Below are 17,834 nucleotides of genomic sequence, written 5' to 3' on the forward strand. Positions count from 1 at the left end.
CCTTCTTGAAATGCTCTGCACACAATTGTGGAGAAGCGGTGGTCTGATACTGTGCATCATACAGACAGATACAACGATCATTAATGATCATCTCTGTAGAGTGACCTCCTATACAGTGCAGAGACGGCCGATGTGATAAAACGTCTCTCAATCAATGCCTGTTAATTTATGGAGAACACTCTAGCTTTAGGACACAATTTATGGTTTTACAGACACAGGTCAAAGTTAATAAACTAAGATGTATCAGTTTCCGATAGAGGAGTCTTACCTTCTATAGATGGGGCCTGGTCTTGGGCAGCATATAACATCTCCTTGAAAGCCTTTAGAAAAAATAAAAATCCACAGTCAATGAAATGGTACAAGATAGGTCAACGCTATACAAATAATTCACAGCACACAATTACTGAACTAGCAGGGTATGGACGCCCACATGAAGCATATGTGAAAATACTAACTAACTTGTCATCATTGCTATTCCAGCAGTATCCAGCGGAAGGCCGCTACCTGGTCTGTACTCACAAAGGAAGAGAAGACGTCACTGTTCTACCAACAGCAAAACCGCTGCAGCCTGTGATTGGCTGCAGCAGTCAGGTTACTCGATCAGCGTGCCATTGGCTGTTTTTCTGATTGCGTGCAGCAGCCAATCATAGGCCACAGCGGTCCAGTTGTTGATGCAGAGGTGAATTTTTCTTCCTATGTAAGCTGGATCCAGATGAGTTCCAACAGGCGAGTATTACTTGTTTGTTTGTTTTAATACTTCATGCCACAGGTGAATTTTTCATTTTATCTGGTCATGCTCAACATCTTTGAGAATGTGGCATGATGTAGATTTATCCCATTAACTAGTATGATGGGTAACATCAGACACCTAACAGTCCCTTCTGGAAATAACCACTCTAATGCTAAGGAAACGGTGACAAATAAAAGGATGGAAATAAGAAAAATTGCACAACAGCATGCAAAGAACACAAATAGATAATGAATGTGGTGGGTTAACTAGTTTGTCTGTTTTGGCAATCCACTGAATGCAATGTGAGAATCAAGGTTATCATGCACTTAACTGTGCCAAATGTGAATCCCAAACCCGGGAAATTGATAAGTTCAATGCACGTTAATGTCTGGAGAACTGGCAAGAAAATACATGAGCAAATACAAGTGGTAAGATAAGCTGGAGAGTCATACACGTGGCCAGACTCCAGAGCAGGGAACGTTTATGGAAGTGCACAAAGGCAAATGGCACTGCCATAGGTTTTGTCAGACTTTGGAAAGGCAAAGCCAAAAGCAAAGTTATGAAAGGGGTAGCCTCATCCTAAATGGGCAAAATTATTGCAAAAATAAACAACTTTGCAAATAACTTATTAAAAATCCTCTCTATACTCAAGAACAGAAAGATTTTTAATTCTACAGTTTAGCGTTTGCTACCTAGGTTGCTGGCCACCTCTGCAGTCTATAAGAGGTGGTCGGCCTCCCAGAGAAGGAGCACAGCGCTTACAAGCTCAATGGTGCAGGCTGCAAGTGCTGCTCTAAAGCTGGATACATCCAGACAGCTTCAATGGCGTTATTGTCCTCCGAAACCGCAGAGGCAGAGCTGCTGTGTGTGCACGTGTTCAGTATTTACAGTACATTGTTCTGTAGCAAAAACCAGAGTACTGGTAGGAAAAAATCTGCATAATACACATGTTTTTCATGCGTTTTTACTTGCATTTTCTTCCCATCCATTTAAATAAGTAAAAACTGCTGCAATAACATTTACAACTGATATACTGCCGATGTAAACATGCGCTTTGAAGGATCAGATCTGCAAGAAAAAAAAAGCAGCATGTGCATGAGGGTTTAGAAATCTCATTCACTTTATTAGAACTGTAATAATAAAGAACATCATTTTCCTGCAGCAAAAGTGCAGTGTATGAACAAGGTCTATAGCAGTAGAGGAAACATAGTTCAGCCCAGCAGCTCAATCTTCACACTGGTCTAAACTGTCAATCACAAGCACATCCCCCTGGACGAGCGGCAGGCTGGGGTGCAGGGGACTCCTAAAGGCAGAATACGGGACAAACCCTTTAATGGTAAATTTCTTTATTTAAAGCAGGGGTGGAAAACCAGTGTGAGACATGTAGATGAGGAGAGCAGACAGTCAGTCATTACATGTCTCACACAGGCAACAGCCCCTCTCATTTAAAATAAGTCCTAGAGGCAGGTTGTCAGGGAGATCCATGTCCAGCCCATAGATCTTACTAGCTCATTTACATATTCCGTAATAAGAAATCGGATCGCAGATATGAAGGTATCATTTTAATCCAATGGGAAAGCTGGAAAACAATAGTGCAAAATAGGGTCTTATCTATTCAGAGGATGGGAGAACAATAGGTGCTGGGATGTGCTCAACTGGCAGGGATGTGGGACCACAACAACATAAAAAGCTCAGAAAACTGGAGAGAATAAAATGGAGGAAGGATCTTATTCTTCACTGCTGAAGGCATGGACCGGTCAGAAAAGGATCCATGTATCATTTTTTCCTACATGCCCATACAGACGCCTTAAGAGAATTGATCCTACTGACAGATTCCCTTTAAAATTACCAGATCTCCAAGGATTAGACAGACGTTCTCATATTTTGCTAAGATTGGTGCGGTTTGCCTTGTAAAACACTTTTAATACAATACTTGTCTTGCTCACACGGTCAATTTTCAACAAATGATCACAACAGCACAGAGAATGTAAACTGCTCCTCAATCATTACGTCATCATCACTGTTCATTCTTGGCCGGGGGTCACAATACAAAGACACAACAGATCGATCAATAAAATTAGTGCACGCTGATGTCTGGGATACCTTCATGTATGACCTGTGTAACACTCAACAATGCGCCACCTATGGAAGGCGTAAACCTGAATTTGCTACTGATGGCTGCACCGCCTGAGTCTATGAGGAGCAGCGAATATTCCAGCACAGATCCTCATACAAGGCTCGCAAACCGCTCCTGCTCCAACTGCAACCTTACAAATTAACCTGTCATTTCCTTTCTGCTTGTAACCCAGTGCTGCCCAGCTCCTGGCTGACAGGGAGCAGAACAAAAAAAAGAAGTCATTAAAGGACTAGAAAGTGAAGCGGATCAGTGACAGAGAGATCCTTGCTCCGGGACAGGAAACTAAAAGCAATATACAACCAGAAGCACAAAAAATTTAAATTCTAGGACTGTACAATGCAGATCTTAACCCCTTCATGACCTTGCCGTTTTTTGCAATTCTGACCAGTGTCCCTTTATGAGGTAATAACTCAGGAACGCTTCAACGGATCCTAGCGATTCTGAGATTGTTTTTTCGTGACATATTGGGCTTCATGTTAGTGGTAAATTTAGGTCGATAATTTCTGAGTTTATTTGTGAAAAAAATGGAAATTTGGCAAAAATTTTGAAAATTTCGCAATTTTCACATTTTGAATTTTTATTCTGTTAAACTAGAGAGTTATGTGACACAAAATAGTTAATAAATAACATTTCCCACATGTCTACTTTACATCAGCACAATTTTGGAAACAAATTTTTTTTTTTGCTAGGAAGTTATAAGGGTTAAAATTTGACCAGTGATTTCTCATTTTTACAACAAAATTTACAAAACCATTTTTTTTAGGGACCACCTCACATTTGAAGTCAGTTTGAGGGTTCTATATGGCTGAAAATACCCCAAAGTGACACCATTCTAAAAACTGCACCCCTCAAGGTGCTCAAAACCACATTCAAGAAGTTTATTAACCCTTCAGGTGTTTCACAGCAGCAGAAGCAACATGGAAGTAAAAAATGAACATTTAACTTTTTAGTCACAAAAATGATCTTTTAGCGAAATTTTTTTTATTTTCCCAAGGGTAAAAGGAGAAACTGGACCACGGACGTTGTTGTCCAATTTGTTCTGAGTACGCTGATACCTCATATGTGGGGGTAAACCACTGTTTGGGCGCACGGCAGGGCTCGGAAGGGAAGGAGCGCCATTTGACTTTTTCAATGAAAAATTATCTCCATCGCTAGCAGACACCATGTCACGTTTGGAGAGCCCCTATGTGCCTAAACATTGGAGCTCCCCCACAAGTGACCCCATTTTGGAAACTAGACCCCCCAAGGAACTTATCTAGAAGCATAGTGAGCACTTTAAACTCTCAGGTGCTTCACAAATTGATCCGTAAAAATGAAAAAGTACTTTTTTTTTTTCACACAAAATTTCTTTTAGCCTCAATTTTTTCATTTTCACATGGGCAACAGGATAAAATGGATACTAAAATTTGTTGGGCAATTTCTCCTGAGTACGCCGATACCTCATATGTGGGGGTAAACCACTGTTTGGGTGCACGGCAAGGCTCGGAAGGGGAGGCGTGCCATTTGACTTTTTGAATGGAAAATTAGCTCCAATCATTAGCGGACACCATGTCGCGTTTGGAGAGCCCCTGTGTGCCTAAACATTGGAGCTCCCCTACAAGTGACCCCATTTTGGAAACTAGACCCCCCAAGGAACTTATCTAGATGCATAGTAAGCACTTATAACCCCCAGGTGCTTTACAGAAGTTTATAACGCAGAGCCGTGAAAATAAAAAAATAATTTTTCTTTCCTCAAAAATGATTTTTAGCCCAGAATTTGTTATTTTCCCAAGGGTAATAGGAGAAATTGGACCCCAAATGTTGTTGTCCAGTTTGTCCTGAGTACGATGATACCCCATATGTGGGGGTAAACCACTGTTTGGGCGCACCGCAGGGCTCGGAAGGGAAGGCACGCCATTTGGCTTTTTGAATGGAAAATTAGCTCCAATCATTAGCGGACACCATGTCGCGTTTGGAGAGCCCCTGTGTGCCTAAACATTGGAGCTCCCGCACAAGTGACCCCATTTTGGAAACTAGACCTCCGAAGGAACTAATCTAGATGTGTGGTGAGCACTTTGAACCCCCAAGTGCTTCACAGAAGTTTATAACGCAGAGCCATGAAAATAAAAAATAATTTTTCTTTTCTCAAAAATGATTTTTTAGCCCACATTTTTTTATTTTCCCAAGGGTAACAGGAGAAATTGGACCCCAAAAGTTGTTGTCCAGTTTCTCCTGAGTACGCTGATACCCCATATGTGGGGGTAAACCACTGTTTTGGCACACGTCGGGGTTTGGAAGGGAAGTAGTGACGTTTTAAAATGCAGACTTTGATGGAATGCTCTGCGGGTGTCAGGTTGCGTTTGCAGAGCCCCTGATGTGCTTAAACAGTAGGAACTCCCCACAAGTGACTCCATTTTGGAAACTAGACCCCCAAGGGAACTTATCTAGATGTGTGGTGAGCACTTTGAACCCCCAAGTGCTTCACAGAAGTTTATAACGCAGAGCCGTGAAATCAATAAATGTGTTTCCTTTCCTCAAAAATATTTTTTTAGCCCAGAATTTTTTATTTTTGCAAGGGTAACAGGAGAAATTTGACCCCAAAAGTTGTTGTCCAGTTTCTCCTGAGTACGCTGATACCCCATATGTGGGGGTAAACCACTGTTTGGGCACATGCCGGGGCTCGGAAGGGAAGTAGTGACGTTTTGAAATGCAGACTTTGATGGAATGGTCTGCGGGCATCATGTTACGTTTGCAGAGCCCCTGATATGCCTAAACAGTAGAAACCCCCCACAAGTGACCCCATTTTGGAAACTAGACCCCCCAAGGAACTTATCTAGATGTGTGGTGAGCACGTTCAACCCCCAAGTGCTTCACAGACGTTTACAATGCAGAGCCGTGAAAATAAAAAATCATTTTTCTTTCCTCAGAAAAGATGTTTTAGCAAGCAATTTTTTATTTTCACAAGGGTAACAGGAGAAATTGGACCCCAATATTTGTTGCCCAGTTTGTTGTGAGTACGCTGATACCCCATATGTGGGGGTAAACCACTGTTTGGGCACACGACAGGGCTCGGAAGGGAAGTAGTGACATTTGAAATGCAGACTTTGATGGAATGGTCTGCGTGCGTCACATTGCATTTGCAGAGCCCCTGATGTGCCTAAACAGTAGAAACACCCCACAAGTGACCCCATTTTGGAAACTAGACCCCCCAAGGAACTTATCTAGATGTGTGGTGAGCACGTTCAACCCCCAAGTGCTTCACAGAAGTTTATAACGCAGAGCCGTGAAAATAAAAAATAATTGTTCTTTCCTCAAAAATTATGTTTTAGCAAGTAATTTTTTATTTTTGCAAGGGTATCAGGAGAAATTGGACCCCAACAGTTGTTGCCCAGTTTGTCCTGAGTACGCTGGTACCTCAAATGTGGGGGTAAACCACTGTTTGGGCGCACGTCGGGGCTTGGAAGGGAGGGAGCACCATTTTACTTTTTGAACGCAAGATTGGCTGGAATCAATGGTGGCGCCATGTTGCGTTTGGAGACCCCTGATGTGCCTAAACAGTGGAAACCCCTCAATTCTAACTTCAACACTAACCCCAACACACCCCTAATCCTAATCCCAACTGTAGCCATAACCCTAATCACAACCCTAACCCCAACACACCCCTAACCACAACCCTAACCCCAACACACCTGTAACCCTAATTCCAATCCTAATCCTAACCCTAATCCCAACCCTAACCCTAACCCCAACCCTAACCACAACTGTAACCCCAACACACCCCTAACCCTATCCGTAACCCTAACCACAAGCCTAATCTTAACCCTATTTCTAACCCTAGCCCTAATTCCAACCCTAACTCTAAGGCTATGTGCCCACGTTGAGGATTCGTGTGAGATTTTTCCGCACGATTTTTGAAAAATCTGCAGGTAAAAGGCACTGCGTTTTACCTGCGGATTTACAGCAGATTTCCAGTGTTTTTTTTGTGCGGATTTCACCTGCGGATTCCTATTGAGGAACAGGTGTAAAACGCTGCGGAATCTGCACAAAGAATTGACATGCTGCGGAAAATACAACGCAGCGTTTCTGCACGGAATTTTCCGCACCATGGGCACAGCGGATTTGGTTTTCCATAGGTGTACATGGTACTGTAAACCTGATGTAAAACTGCTACGAATTTGCAGCGGCCAATCCGCTGCGGATCCGCGGCCAATCCGCTGCGGATCCGCAGCCAAATCTGCACTGTGTGCACATGCCATAACCCTAACCCTACCCCTAACCCTAGTTCTAACCCTAGTTCTAACCCTAACCCTAGTGGAAAAAGAAAAAAAAATATTTATTTTATTATTGTCCCTACCTATGGGGGTGATAAAGGGGGGGGTTTATTTATTATTATTTTTATTTTGATCGCTGTGATAGAACCTACCACAGCGATCAAAATGTACTTTGTAATGAATCTGCCAGCCGGCAGATTCGGCGGGCGCACTGAGCATGCGCCCGCCATCTTGGAAGATGGCGGCGCCCAGGGAGAAGACGGACCGACTTCGGGAGGCTCGGTAAGTATGAGGGGGTGGGGGGGGGGGTGGATCGGAGCACGGGGGGGGGGGGATCGGAGGACGGGGGGAGCGGACAGGAGCACGGGGGAGCGGACAGGAGCACGGGGGAGCGGACAGGAGCACGGGGAAGCGAACAGGGGGACGGAGGGGGGTACCGGACAGAACGGAGGACTGGGGAGGAGATCGGGGGCGGTGGGGGGGCCAGAACATGATTTCCAGCCATGGCAGATGCTATTGCAGCATCGGCCATGGCTGGATTGCAATATTTCACCATTTTCATAGGTGAAATATTGCAAATTGCTCTGATTGGCTGTTGCACTTTCAACAGCCAATCAGAGCGATCGTAGCCACGTGGGGGCAAAGCCACCCCCCCTAGGCTGAAGTACAACTCCCCCTCTCCCTGCAGATCGGGTAAAATAGGAGTTAACCCTTTCACCCGATCTGCAGGGATGCGATCATTCCATGACGCCACATAGGCGTCATGGGTCGGGAAGGGGTTAAGAAAATACACTACAATTTGATCAGGTACTTTATTACAGCACTGTCAACTGCAAGAATCTGGTATATATCCTCTATCTTCCAAAATAAAAAAATGATAATTACTTACGGGTAATTTGATTTTCCAGATCCATGACAGCACCGTTACATGAGAGATGGTCCCGCCCCCAAGAACAGGAAACCTGCATAGGAGATAAAAGATGGGGGCGGCACCTCTCTCCTCAGTTTGTTTACAGAGAATGTAAGGTAACCGCTATGTTAGTTTTAGGCATATAAAAAATTATATTTAACTCTAAGACTATTTATCTATTGTTAAGTGGTTATTACCCCATCTTTCATTTGTGTATATATATTTTTTTTTTTTTTATATATATTTTTTTTTTTTTAAGAGATTTTTTTTTTTTTTTGTGAAACACACACCATCACCAAGATAGGGCGGGAACTAGAGCGGTGCTGTCATGGATCTGGAAAATCAAATTACCCGTAAGTAATTATCATTTTTTCCCTTCCCCATGACAGCACCGTTACATGAGAGGAAGAAATAGAAAGAACCTCTAGGGTGGGACAACAGCAGATAGTACTTTCCTACCAAAGGCAAGATCTGATAGCCCCAGATTCAATCTATAATGGCGGAAGAAAGTAGAGGGTGAAGACCATACTGCTGCATTACAGATTTGCTCTATCGATGCATTTGCCCTCTCTGCCCAAGATGTGGAAATAGCCCTCGTAGAGTGGGCCGTAACACCAGGTGGAGGGACCTGTCCCGAAGAGGAATAGGAAAGTGATATGGCCATACGGAGCCAACGTGCAATAGTCGACTTTGTGGCCTTTTTTCCCCTGTTTGCTCCCTGAAAGGAGACAAAAAGGGCTGAAGACTGTCGCCATGGTTTTGTCACTTCTATATATTGAAGAAGGCAACGTCTGACGTCCAAGCAATGGAAGGTTTCTTCTCCCTGGGATTTTGGGTTGGCACAGAATGAAGGCAAGATTATCTCCTGGTCCCTGTGAAATTTCGAGTTGACCTTAGGTAAGAAGGCCGGATCAGATTTTATAATTACCCTATCCTCCAGAATTTCAGTATACGGAGGGTCAATAGATATAGCCTGAAGCTCACTAATGCGTCTGGCTGAGGTAAGGGCAATCAGGAGAACTGTTTTCAGAGTTAGCGCTTTTTCCGAGATGGAGGAAAGAGGCTCGAAGGGAGAGGAGGTCAAGGCGTTTAAAACTAAATTTAAATCCCAGGGAGCGACCTTTGGACGAGGTTTGAATGGTCTGGCTGTAAAGGAGGCCCGAATGAACCTACACACCCAGGGGTGATCAGCCAATTTTTGGTCAAACAAGGCGCTAAGCGCCGAGACTTGCACTTTTAGAGTGCTGGTAGATAATCCCCTCTCCAGACCCTTTTGGAGAAACTCTAGGATTTCAGATATAGGGACCTTCTGAACGGTATCAGTTATCCCTCGGCCTGAGAATTCTAAAAATTTTCCCCATACCTTTTGGTATTTATCAGTTGTGACTTTTTTTCTACTGGACAGTAGAGTAGTAATTAACGGATCCGAGAACCCCTTTGCTAGCAGAAGTCCCCTCTCAAGTTCCAAGCAGTGAGGTGTAGGCTGTGAACCTGAGGATGTGTCACCGGACCCTGGTGCAGAAGGTCTGGGACCTCTGGAAGTATCCACGGGTCCGAGATGGACATACGTCTGAGCCAAGTGAACCAAGCTCTCTTTGGCCAGAAGGGTGCGATTAAGATTATGCGTGATTTCTCTTCTCGGATCTTCTTCAGGACTGTAGGGATCAATGGGATCGGGGGAAACGCATAGGCTAGATGGAATCTCCATTGGTGTAGTAACGCATCTACTCCTTCCGGGTTCTCTTTCGGGTTTAGAGAGTAGAACCTTTTTACTTTCCGATTCTGCCTTGTGGAAAAAAGATCCACTTGAGGAAGCCCCCAGACTGCACAGATTTCTCCAAATATTCTTTGATTTAGCGACCACTCGCCCTGGTGCAGGACGTGACGACTCAGAAAATCTGCGACAAAGTTTTCCGACCCCTTTAAGTGTGTACTTGTGAGGGAAAAAAGGTGGTTTTCGGCCCAAAGAAATAGTCTTCCTGCTTCTTCCATTAGGGAACTTGATCTGGTTCCTCCCTGTCGATTTATATACGACACCGTTGTGCTGTTGTCGGATAATACTACCAAATGTTTTCCTTTGAGATCTTCTTCTGATTGAAGAATTGCTTGCCTTACTGCTGTTAATTCCCTCAGGTTTGAGGAGGCTGATTGCATCTGTGGATCCCATAGACCCTGTAGGATCCGATCTGATAGGTGTGCTCCCCAACCTAACGGGCTCGCATCTGTGGTCAGTATCACCGGATTGTGGATTGACCATGGGACCCCTTTTTTTAGATTTCCGGAATCTAGCCACCAGCTTAGAGAGTCCCGGACATGTTGTGACAATACGATTTTTCGGTTTAGATTGTAGGGTATTCTTGTTTGTTCTGACAGGATCTCCCACTGTAGGTCCCTTGAATGAAGTTGTGCCCATTGGACCGCCGGAATTGTTGCAGTAAGCATGCCTAGGAGGGACATGGCTTCCCTCACCGAGACGTATTGGGCCACCTGTATTTGTGTTATTCTTTGTTTTATGCCCTCGATTTTCCTGTCTGGAAGGATACAGATCTGTTTGATTGAATTTAATTGGATCCCCAGGAACTCCTGTATCTGGGCCGGAATCAATCTTGATTTTTTTAAGTTTATTATCCACCCTAGTTTGGTTAGTAGCTCTCGTACTGTCGTAACTGCTTTTATGCAATCTTCTTGATTGTCTGCTATCAAGAGGAAATCGTCTAAATAGGGCACTAGCAGAATGTTTTCTCTCCTTACGAAGGATGCTACTTCCGAAATTATTTTTGTAAAAATACGAGGAGCTACCGATACCCCAAAGGGGAGACATTGGTATTGTAGATGGGTGTAGACCTGCCCCAGCTGCACAACCAACCTCAGGAATTGTTGATGCTCTCTGCTGATTGGCACATGATAATAGGCATCGGTAAGGTCTATCACTGCCATATAACATCCTGGATACAGCAGTTTTACCGCCGTTCTCAGAGTCTCCATTTTGAATTTTTCTACTCGGATGAATTTGTTTAATTCTTTTAGATTGAAAATAGTTCTTAAAGATCCATCCGGCTTTGGAGTGAGGAAAAGGGTGCTGTAAAATCCCCTTCCTATTTCCTGCGAAGGTACTCTTACCAGGACTTTTTTGTCTAGAAGAAGACGAACTTCTTTTTCGAGAACCAACTGGTTCTTTTTGGCCACACGAGTAACTTTCATTCGGTGGGGAGGAAGGGAGATGAAATTTAACCGTAGACCGTCTGTTAGCAAGTTGATTACCCATTGGGACGGCTGTAAGGTTACCCACTGATGGACAAAAAACCGTAACCTTCCTCCCACCTGGAATATGGCGTCATTGTTTAGGGTCTGGTTTTGGGGGTTTATTGAAAAGAAAACCTCTTTCTCTTTTCTCACCCCAGGGTTTCCCCCGTGTGGTTCTATCCGTTGGGCGGCCTCGGCCCCTACTCGATCCTCGAAAGGACCGACGATTGTCATACCAACGTCTTCTAAAGAAGGGAGGTGGAGGGAAGTGTTTTTTCTTGTCCGCCGCTTTTTCTAAAATCTCATCTAAAGCGCTGCCGAATAAATATTGGCCCTCACAGGGGACTGCACAGAGCTTCACTTTGGATTGGAAATCAGCATTCCAGTTCTTTAACCATAACGCCCTTCTTCCTGAATTTGAAAGGGCACTAGCCCGGGCAGCAAACCGCACAGAATCAATGGCAGCGTCCGCCAGGAATCCCGCTGCATTTTGAAGTGGAGGGATGACTTCCAGAAGTCTGTCTCTTGGACATTTGTTTTTTATTTGGTCGCTAAGTTCCTCCAACCATTTAACCATGGCACGGGCAGTACAAGTAGCCGCTACTCCAGGTTTAAACGCCCAAGTTGAGGCTTCCCAGGCTGATTTTAGAAAGGCATCCGCCTTTTTATCTAGGGGGTCTTTTAGGGCCCCCATGTCCTCGAAGGGAAGTGCTATGCCCCTGGAGGTACTTGCGATAGCCGCGTCCAACTTAGGCGCCTTTTCCCATTTCTCGCAAATTTCCTCACTAAAGGGATATTTACGTTTCAAGGCCTGGGGAACTGAAATCTTTTTATTCGGTTTTTTCCATTCTTTTTTAATGAGATTTAGAATGTTATCATGAAACGGGAAAACTTTTCGTTTCTTATCCTCCAAATTACTGAACATAGAGTCCTGCACTGTTTGCTTCTCTTTTGGCGTCTCAACCCCCAGGGTGGACCTGACCAGTTTTAGCAACTTCCCCACATCTTCTGATAACACATAAGGCCGGCCACACTCTTCATCTGAAGAGTCCAGGTCCGAACCCTCGTCGGGCGGAAGCTCACCCAGTTCACCCTCGGATTCTACGTCAGATGCCTGGGCAGACGTAGGGAATGGGTTTACGGAGCTCTGCAGTCCATGATGTTTTAACTGCTCCTTTACAGTGCTTTGTACTTCGCTTCTAACTATATCTTTTATATTCTGAAGCAAAGATGAAGACTCTTCAGACACCGTTTTTTCTATGCATGAGCGGCACATACGCTTTTCATACGTTTTGGGAAGGCTTCTATCACAGAGTGCACATACTTTATGCTTTTGTTTAGAGGTGACTTTTTTTCCCTGCATATATACAAAAAACACAGTGTCACTGACATGTTTTTTGCCTTACAAAGGCACTCACCCACCGGACCCTTAGTACCACGACAGGTTGTGGGATTTCAGCTGGGATCGTCGATTCCTTCGGATCTGCCATCCTGCAGGAGACTGTTCCCAGCGCCTGCTTGCCGCCTTGTCAGTTTTAAATATGGCGGGCAGGAAGCGGTGTGTGCGCCTCTGAACTTCCTCCCCCCCGGGGAGTGTCAGCACACCGCTTCTTCAGCGTGTAGCGTCACTTCCGGTTCAATCCCGGAAGTTCCCCCATTCAGTCGGCGCCAGCGTCGTGATGGGAACGCTCACTCTTTTTCCCTCGGCCCAGCCTCCGGCCAGGAGCGGACGCCGGGGAGTCCGCAGTGGGAAGGACGCACCTGCAGCTCCAGGTATGGAGGCGACGCGCACACGCCGCCACCGCTGCTCCCACCGCGGACCTCGGTCAGAGACCGGCCAAGCACGGGAGACCTCTCCCCATGCAGCACCGCAGGTTCCCCGCAAGAACAGGAAACCAAACTGAGGAGAGAGGTGCCGCCCCCATCTTTTATCTCCTATGCAGGTTTCCTGTTCTTGGGGGCGGGACCATCTCTCATGTAACGGTGCTGTCATGGGGAAGGGAAAAATATGTATATTATACTTTTTAAGTGATAATTATGTATAAATTAATATATAACATATCTCCACTTACACATATTTGTTACTGTTAGAAAAAATAAAAAATTATATATATATATATATATAAAAAATTATATATATATATATATACACACACACTCACCGGCCACTTTATTAGGTACACCATGCTAGTAACGGGTTGGACCCCCTTTTGCCTTCAGAACTGCCTCAATTCTTCGTGGCATAGATTCAACAAGGTGCTGGAAGCATTCCTCAGAGATTTTGGTCCATATTGACATGATGGCATCACACAGTTGCCGCAGATTTGTCGGCTGCACATCCCAAAGATGCTCCATACAAGGCAGGATGGATCCATGCTTTCATGTTGTTTACACCAAATTCTGACCCTACCATCCGAATGTCGCAGCAGAAATCGAGACTCATCAGACCAAGCAACGTTTTTCCAATCTTCTACTGTCCAATTTCGATGAGCTTGTACAAATTGTAGCCTCAGTTTCCTGTTCTTAGCTGAAAGGAGTGGTACCCGGTGTGGTCTTCTGCTGCTGTAGCCCATCTGCCTCAAAGTTCGACGCACTGTGCGTTCAGAGATGCTCTTAGGCCTACCTTGGTTGTAACGGGTGGCGATTTGAGTCACTGTTGCCTTTCTATCAGCTCGAACCAGTCTGCCCATTCTCCTCTGACCTCTGGCATCAACAAGGCATTTCCGCCCACAGAACTGCCGCTCACTGGATTTTTTTTCTTTTTCGGACCATTCTCTGTAAACCCTAGAGATGGTTGTGCGTGAAAATCCCAGTAGATCAGCAGTTTCTGAAATACTCAGACCAGCCCTTCTGGCACCAACAACCATGCCACGTTCAAAGGCACTCAAATCACCTTTCTTCCCCATACTGATGCTCGGTTTGATCTGCAGGAGATTGTCTTGACCATGTCTACATGCCTAAATGCACTGAGTTGCCGCCATGTGATTGGCTGATTAGAAATTAAGTGTTAACAAGAAGTTGGACAGGTGTACCTAATAAAGTGGCCAGTGAGTGAGTGTATGTATGTATATATATATATATATATATATATATATATATATATATATATATGTATGTATGTATGTATGTATGTATGTATGTATGTATGTATGTATGTATGTATGTATGTATGTATGTATGTATGTATGTATGTATGTATGTATGTATGTATGTATGTATGTATATATATATATATATATATATATATATATATATATATATATATATATATATATATACACACACACACACACATATATACACACACACACTAATATTTTTCTAACAGTGACAGATATGTATAAGTGGAGCTATATATGATATATCTTCAGTTATACATGCTTATCACTTAAAAACATATACGGTATCTATTTTTTTTTTAATCTGCCGGACAGTGATAAAATTCTGAAGACTGAGTTAGGGTAAAAAAAAAACAGGTTATTGTAAATTAAGAACAAACATAAATTTTAGAACAATTTAAATTAAATTGTAATTCCAGAGAATCCCATCAAAGTAACTGTTTTGAGAAACAGAAAACATCTATGTATTGCCTCTCAGACAATAAAATAAGAGCTATGATAAACTGCAATTCCTAGGTGATCCTGCAAGGTGTTACCTTGACAAGCCAGAGATGGTATGTCACTCTCCATAAGGAGAAACGTTACCCCTTAGACCCCACTCCAGAGCCTCTCACCTAGCCAAATCAGTTCTCATGCTTCGCACTGACGAGGGCCAACAGCCCGAAACACCGTGTCTGCGAATTGAGATACTGATTTGGCTTTTTATCCTAAGTCATATTGCACGACTCGTTAGAGGGTTGATTGTGACTTGTAGGATCGCTACTTCCAACAGGTGGCGCTATAGAGTTAAGTCCTCTTTTTCTCAGAAGAGGCAATTTGCATATAGGTGATCCTAAAATTTGGAAGGACTGGATTAAAAAAAAAAGTTTGATTTTATAGACAGCTTATCAGATCACAGGAAAACAAAGGATTTCCTCTTCTGGGCTGAAATGCAGGCAGCAGAGCGCACAGAGCAGGCAGAGGACAGCAGAGCAGGCAGAGCGCACAGAGCAGGCAGAGGACAGCAGAGCAGGCAGAGCGCACAGAGCAGGCAGAGCACAGCAGAGCAGGCAGAGCGCAACAGAGCGGGCGGGTGCGCACACGCTGAGGCAGCAACAGCCTTTAACCTTTAAAGCTAACAATCTAAATTCACTCTGCATTTCTAAACTGATAATTTTACATACAGCTACACAAAGGGAAAAAAAACAAAGAGAAATGTCCTTCCCCCATTAGGGGTTATACCTACATATCAGCTACATACACTTGTGTGAAAAAGTGTTTTCTCCCTCCCTGATTTCCTATTCTTTTGCATGTTTGTCACACTTAAATGTTTCAGATGTAAATATTAGACAAAGATAACACAAGTAAACACAAAACGCAGTTTATAAATGAAGGTCTCTATTATTAAGGGAAAAAGAAATCCAAACCTACAGGGCCCTGTGTGAAAAAGTGATTGCCCCCTAAACCTAATAAGTGGTTAGGCTACCCTTAATAGCAACAACTGCAATCAAGCGTTTGCGATAACAGGCAATGAGTCTTTTACATTGATCTGGAGGAGTTTTGGCCCACTCATCTTAGCAGAATTGTTTTAATTCAGCCACAATGGAGGATTTCCAAGTATGAACTTCTTTTTTAAGGTCATGCCACAGCATCTCAACCGGATTAAGGTCAGGACTTTGATAAGGCCACTACAAAGTCTTAATTTTGTTTTTCTTAAGCCATTCAGAGGTGGAGTTGTGGTGTGTTTTGGATTATTGTCATGCTGGATAACCCAAGTGCGCTTCAGCTTGAGGTCACCAACAGATGGCCGGGCATTCTCCTTCAGGATATTTTGGTAAACAGCAGAACTGATGGTTCCATTTACCACAGCAAGTCTCTCAGGTCTTGAAGTAGCAAAACAGCCCCAGACCATCACACTACCACCACCATATTTTACTGTTGGTATGATGTTCCTTTTCTGAAATGCTGTGTTATGTCTGCGCCAGATGTAATGGGACATTCCAAGTTTAAACTTTTTTTTTCTTGAGTCAAGAGTATTGTCCCAAAAGTTTTGGGGATCATCAAGATGTTTTCTGCAAAACAGAGACGAGCCTTTATGTTCTTATTGCTCAGCAGTGGTTTTCATCTTGGAACTCTGCCATGCAGGCCATTTTTGCCCGGTCTCTTTCTTATGGTGGAGTCATGAACACTCAACTGAGGCAAGTGAGGCATGCAGTTCTTTGGATGTTGTTGTGGGGTCTTATGTGACCTCTTGGATGAGTCATCGCTGACCTCTTGTGGTAATTTTGGTTGGCCGGCCACTCCTGGGAAGTTTCCCCACTGTTCCATGTTTCCACCATTTGTGGACAATGGCTTTCACTGTGGTTCGCTGGAGTCCCAAAGTTTTAAGGCCCCGTCACACACAGCGACGCTGCAGCGATACAGACAACGATGCTGATCGCTGCAGCGTCGCTGTTTAGTCGCTGGGGAGCTGTCACACAGACCGCTCTCCAGCGACCAACGATGCCGAGGTCCCCGGGTAACCAGGGTAAACATCGGGTTGCTAAGCGCAGGGCCACGCTTAGCAACCCGATGTTTACCCTGGTTACCAGCGTAAAAGTAAAAAAAACAAACAGTACATACTCACATTTGCGTCCCCCGGCGTCCGCTTCCTGCACTGACTGAGCGCCGGCCCTAACAGCAGAGCGGTGACGTCACCGCTGTGCTGTACTTTCACTTTACGGCCGGATCTCAGTCAGTGTGGGAAGCAGACGGCAAGGGACCTGACGGACACCGGAATGTGAGTATGTAGTGTTTTGGTTTTTTTTTACATTTACGATGGTAACCAGGGTAAACATCGGGTTACTAAGCGCGGCCCTGCGCTTAGTAACCCGATGCTTACCCTGGTTACCAGTGAAGACATCGCTGAATCCGTGTCACACACACCGATTCAGCGATGTCAGCGGGACCTCAACGACCAAAAAAAAAGGTCCAGGCCATTCCGACACGACCAGCGATCTCGCAGCAGGGGCCTGGTCGCTGGTACGTGTCAAACATAGCGAGATCGCTACTGAGGTCGCTGTTGCGTCACAAAACTTGTGACTCAGCAGCGATCTCGCTAGCGATCTCGCTATGTGAGACGGGGCCTTCAGAAATGGCTTTATAACCTATTCCAGACTGATCGATCAATTACTTTGTTTCTCATTTGTTCCAGAATTTCCTTGTATCACAGCATGATGTTTAGCTTTTGAGGAGCTTTTGGTCTACTTCACTTTGTCGGGCATGTCCTATTTAAGTGATTTCTTGATTGAGAACAGGTGTGGCAGTAATCAGGCCTGTGTGTGGCTAGGGAATTTGAACTTTGCTTCCCGAGTTCAAATTTTCATTTTAAAAGCCTCTTTCCATTAATAATAAAAACCTTCATATAAATACTTCATTTTGTGCTGACCAATCATTCCACCACGTATCTGATGCAGCGCCTCTTTCA

General features: G+C 44.3%; 1 protein-coding gene across 1 annotated transcript in view; it reads right to left on the minus strand.

The window, feature by feature from the left end:
* XPR1 (xenotropic and polytropic retrovirus receptor 1) overlaps nucleotides 1-17,834 on the minus strand; it is a 159,717-nt gene that overhangs the window by 121,409 nt on the left and 20,474 nt on the right. The window contains exon 2 of the mRNA XM_077276808.1: nucleotides 269-320. Coding sequence (XP_077132923.1) covers nucleotides 269-320 — 52 coding nt within the window. The remainder of the gene's footprint in view (nucleotides 1-268; nucleotides 321-17,834) is intronic.

This window comes from Ranitomeya variabilis, chromosome 8 (genome assembly GCF_051348905.1).
Source record: "Ranitomeya variabilis isolate aRanVar5 chromosome 8, aRanVar5.hap1, whole genome shotgun sequence".
NCBI lineage: Eukaryota > Metazoa > Chordata > Amphibia > Anura > Dendrobatidae > Ranitomeya > Ranitomeya variabilis.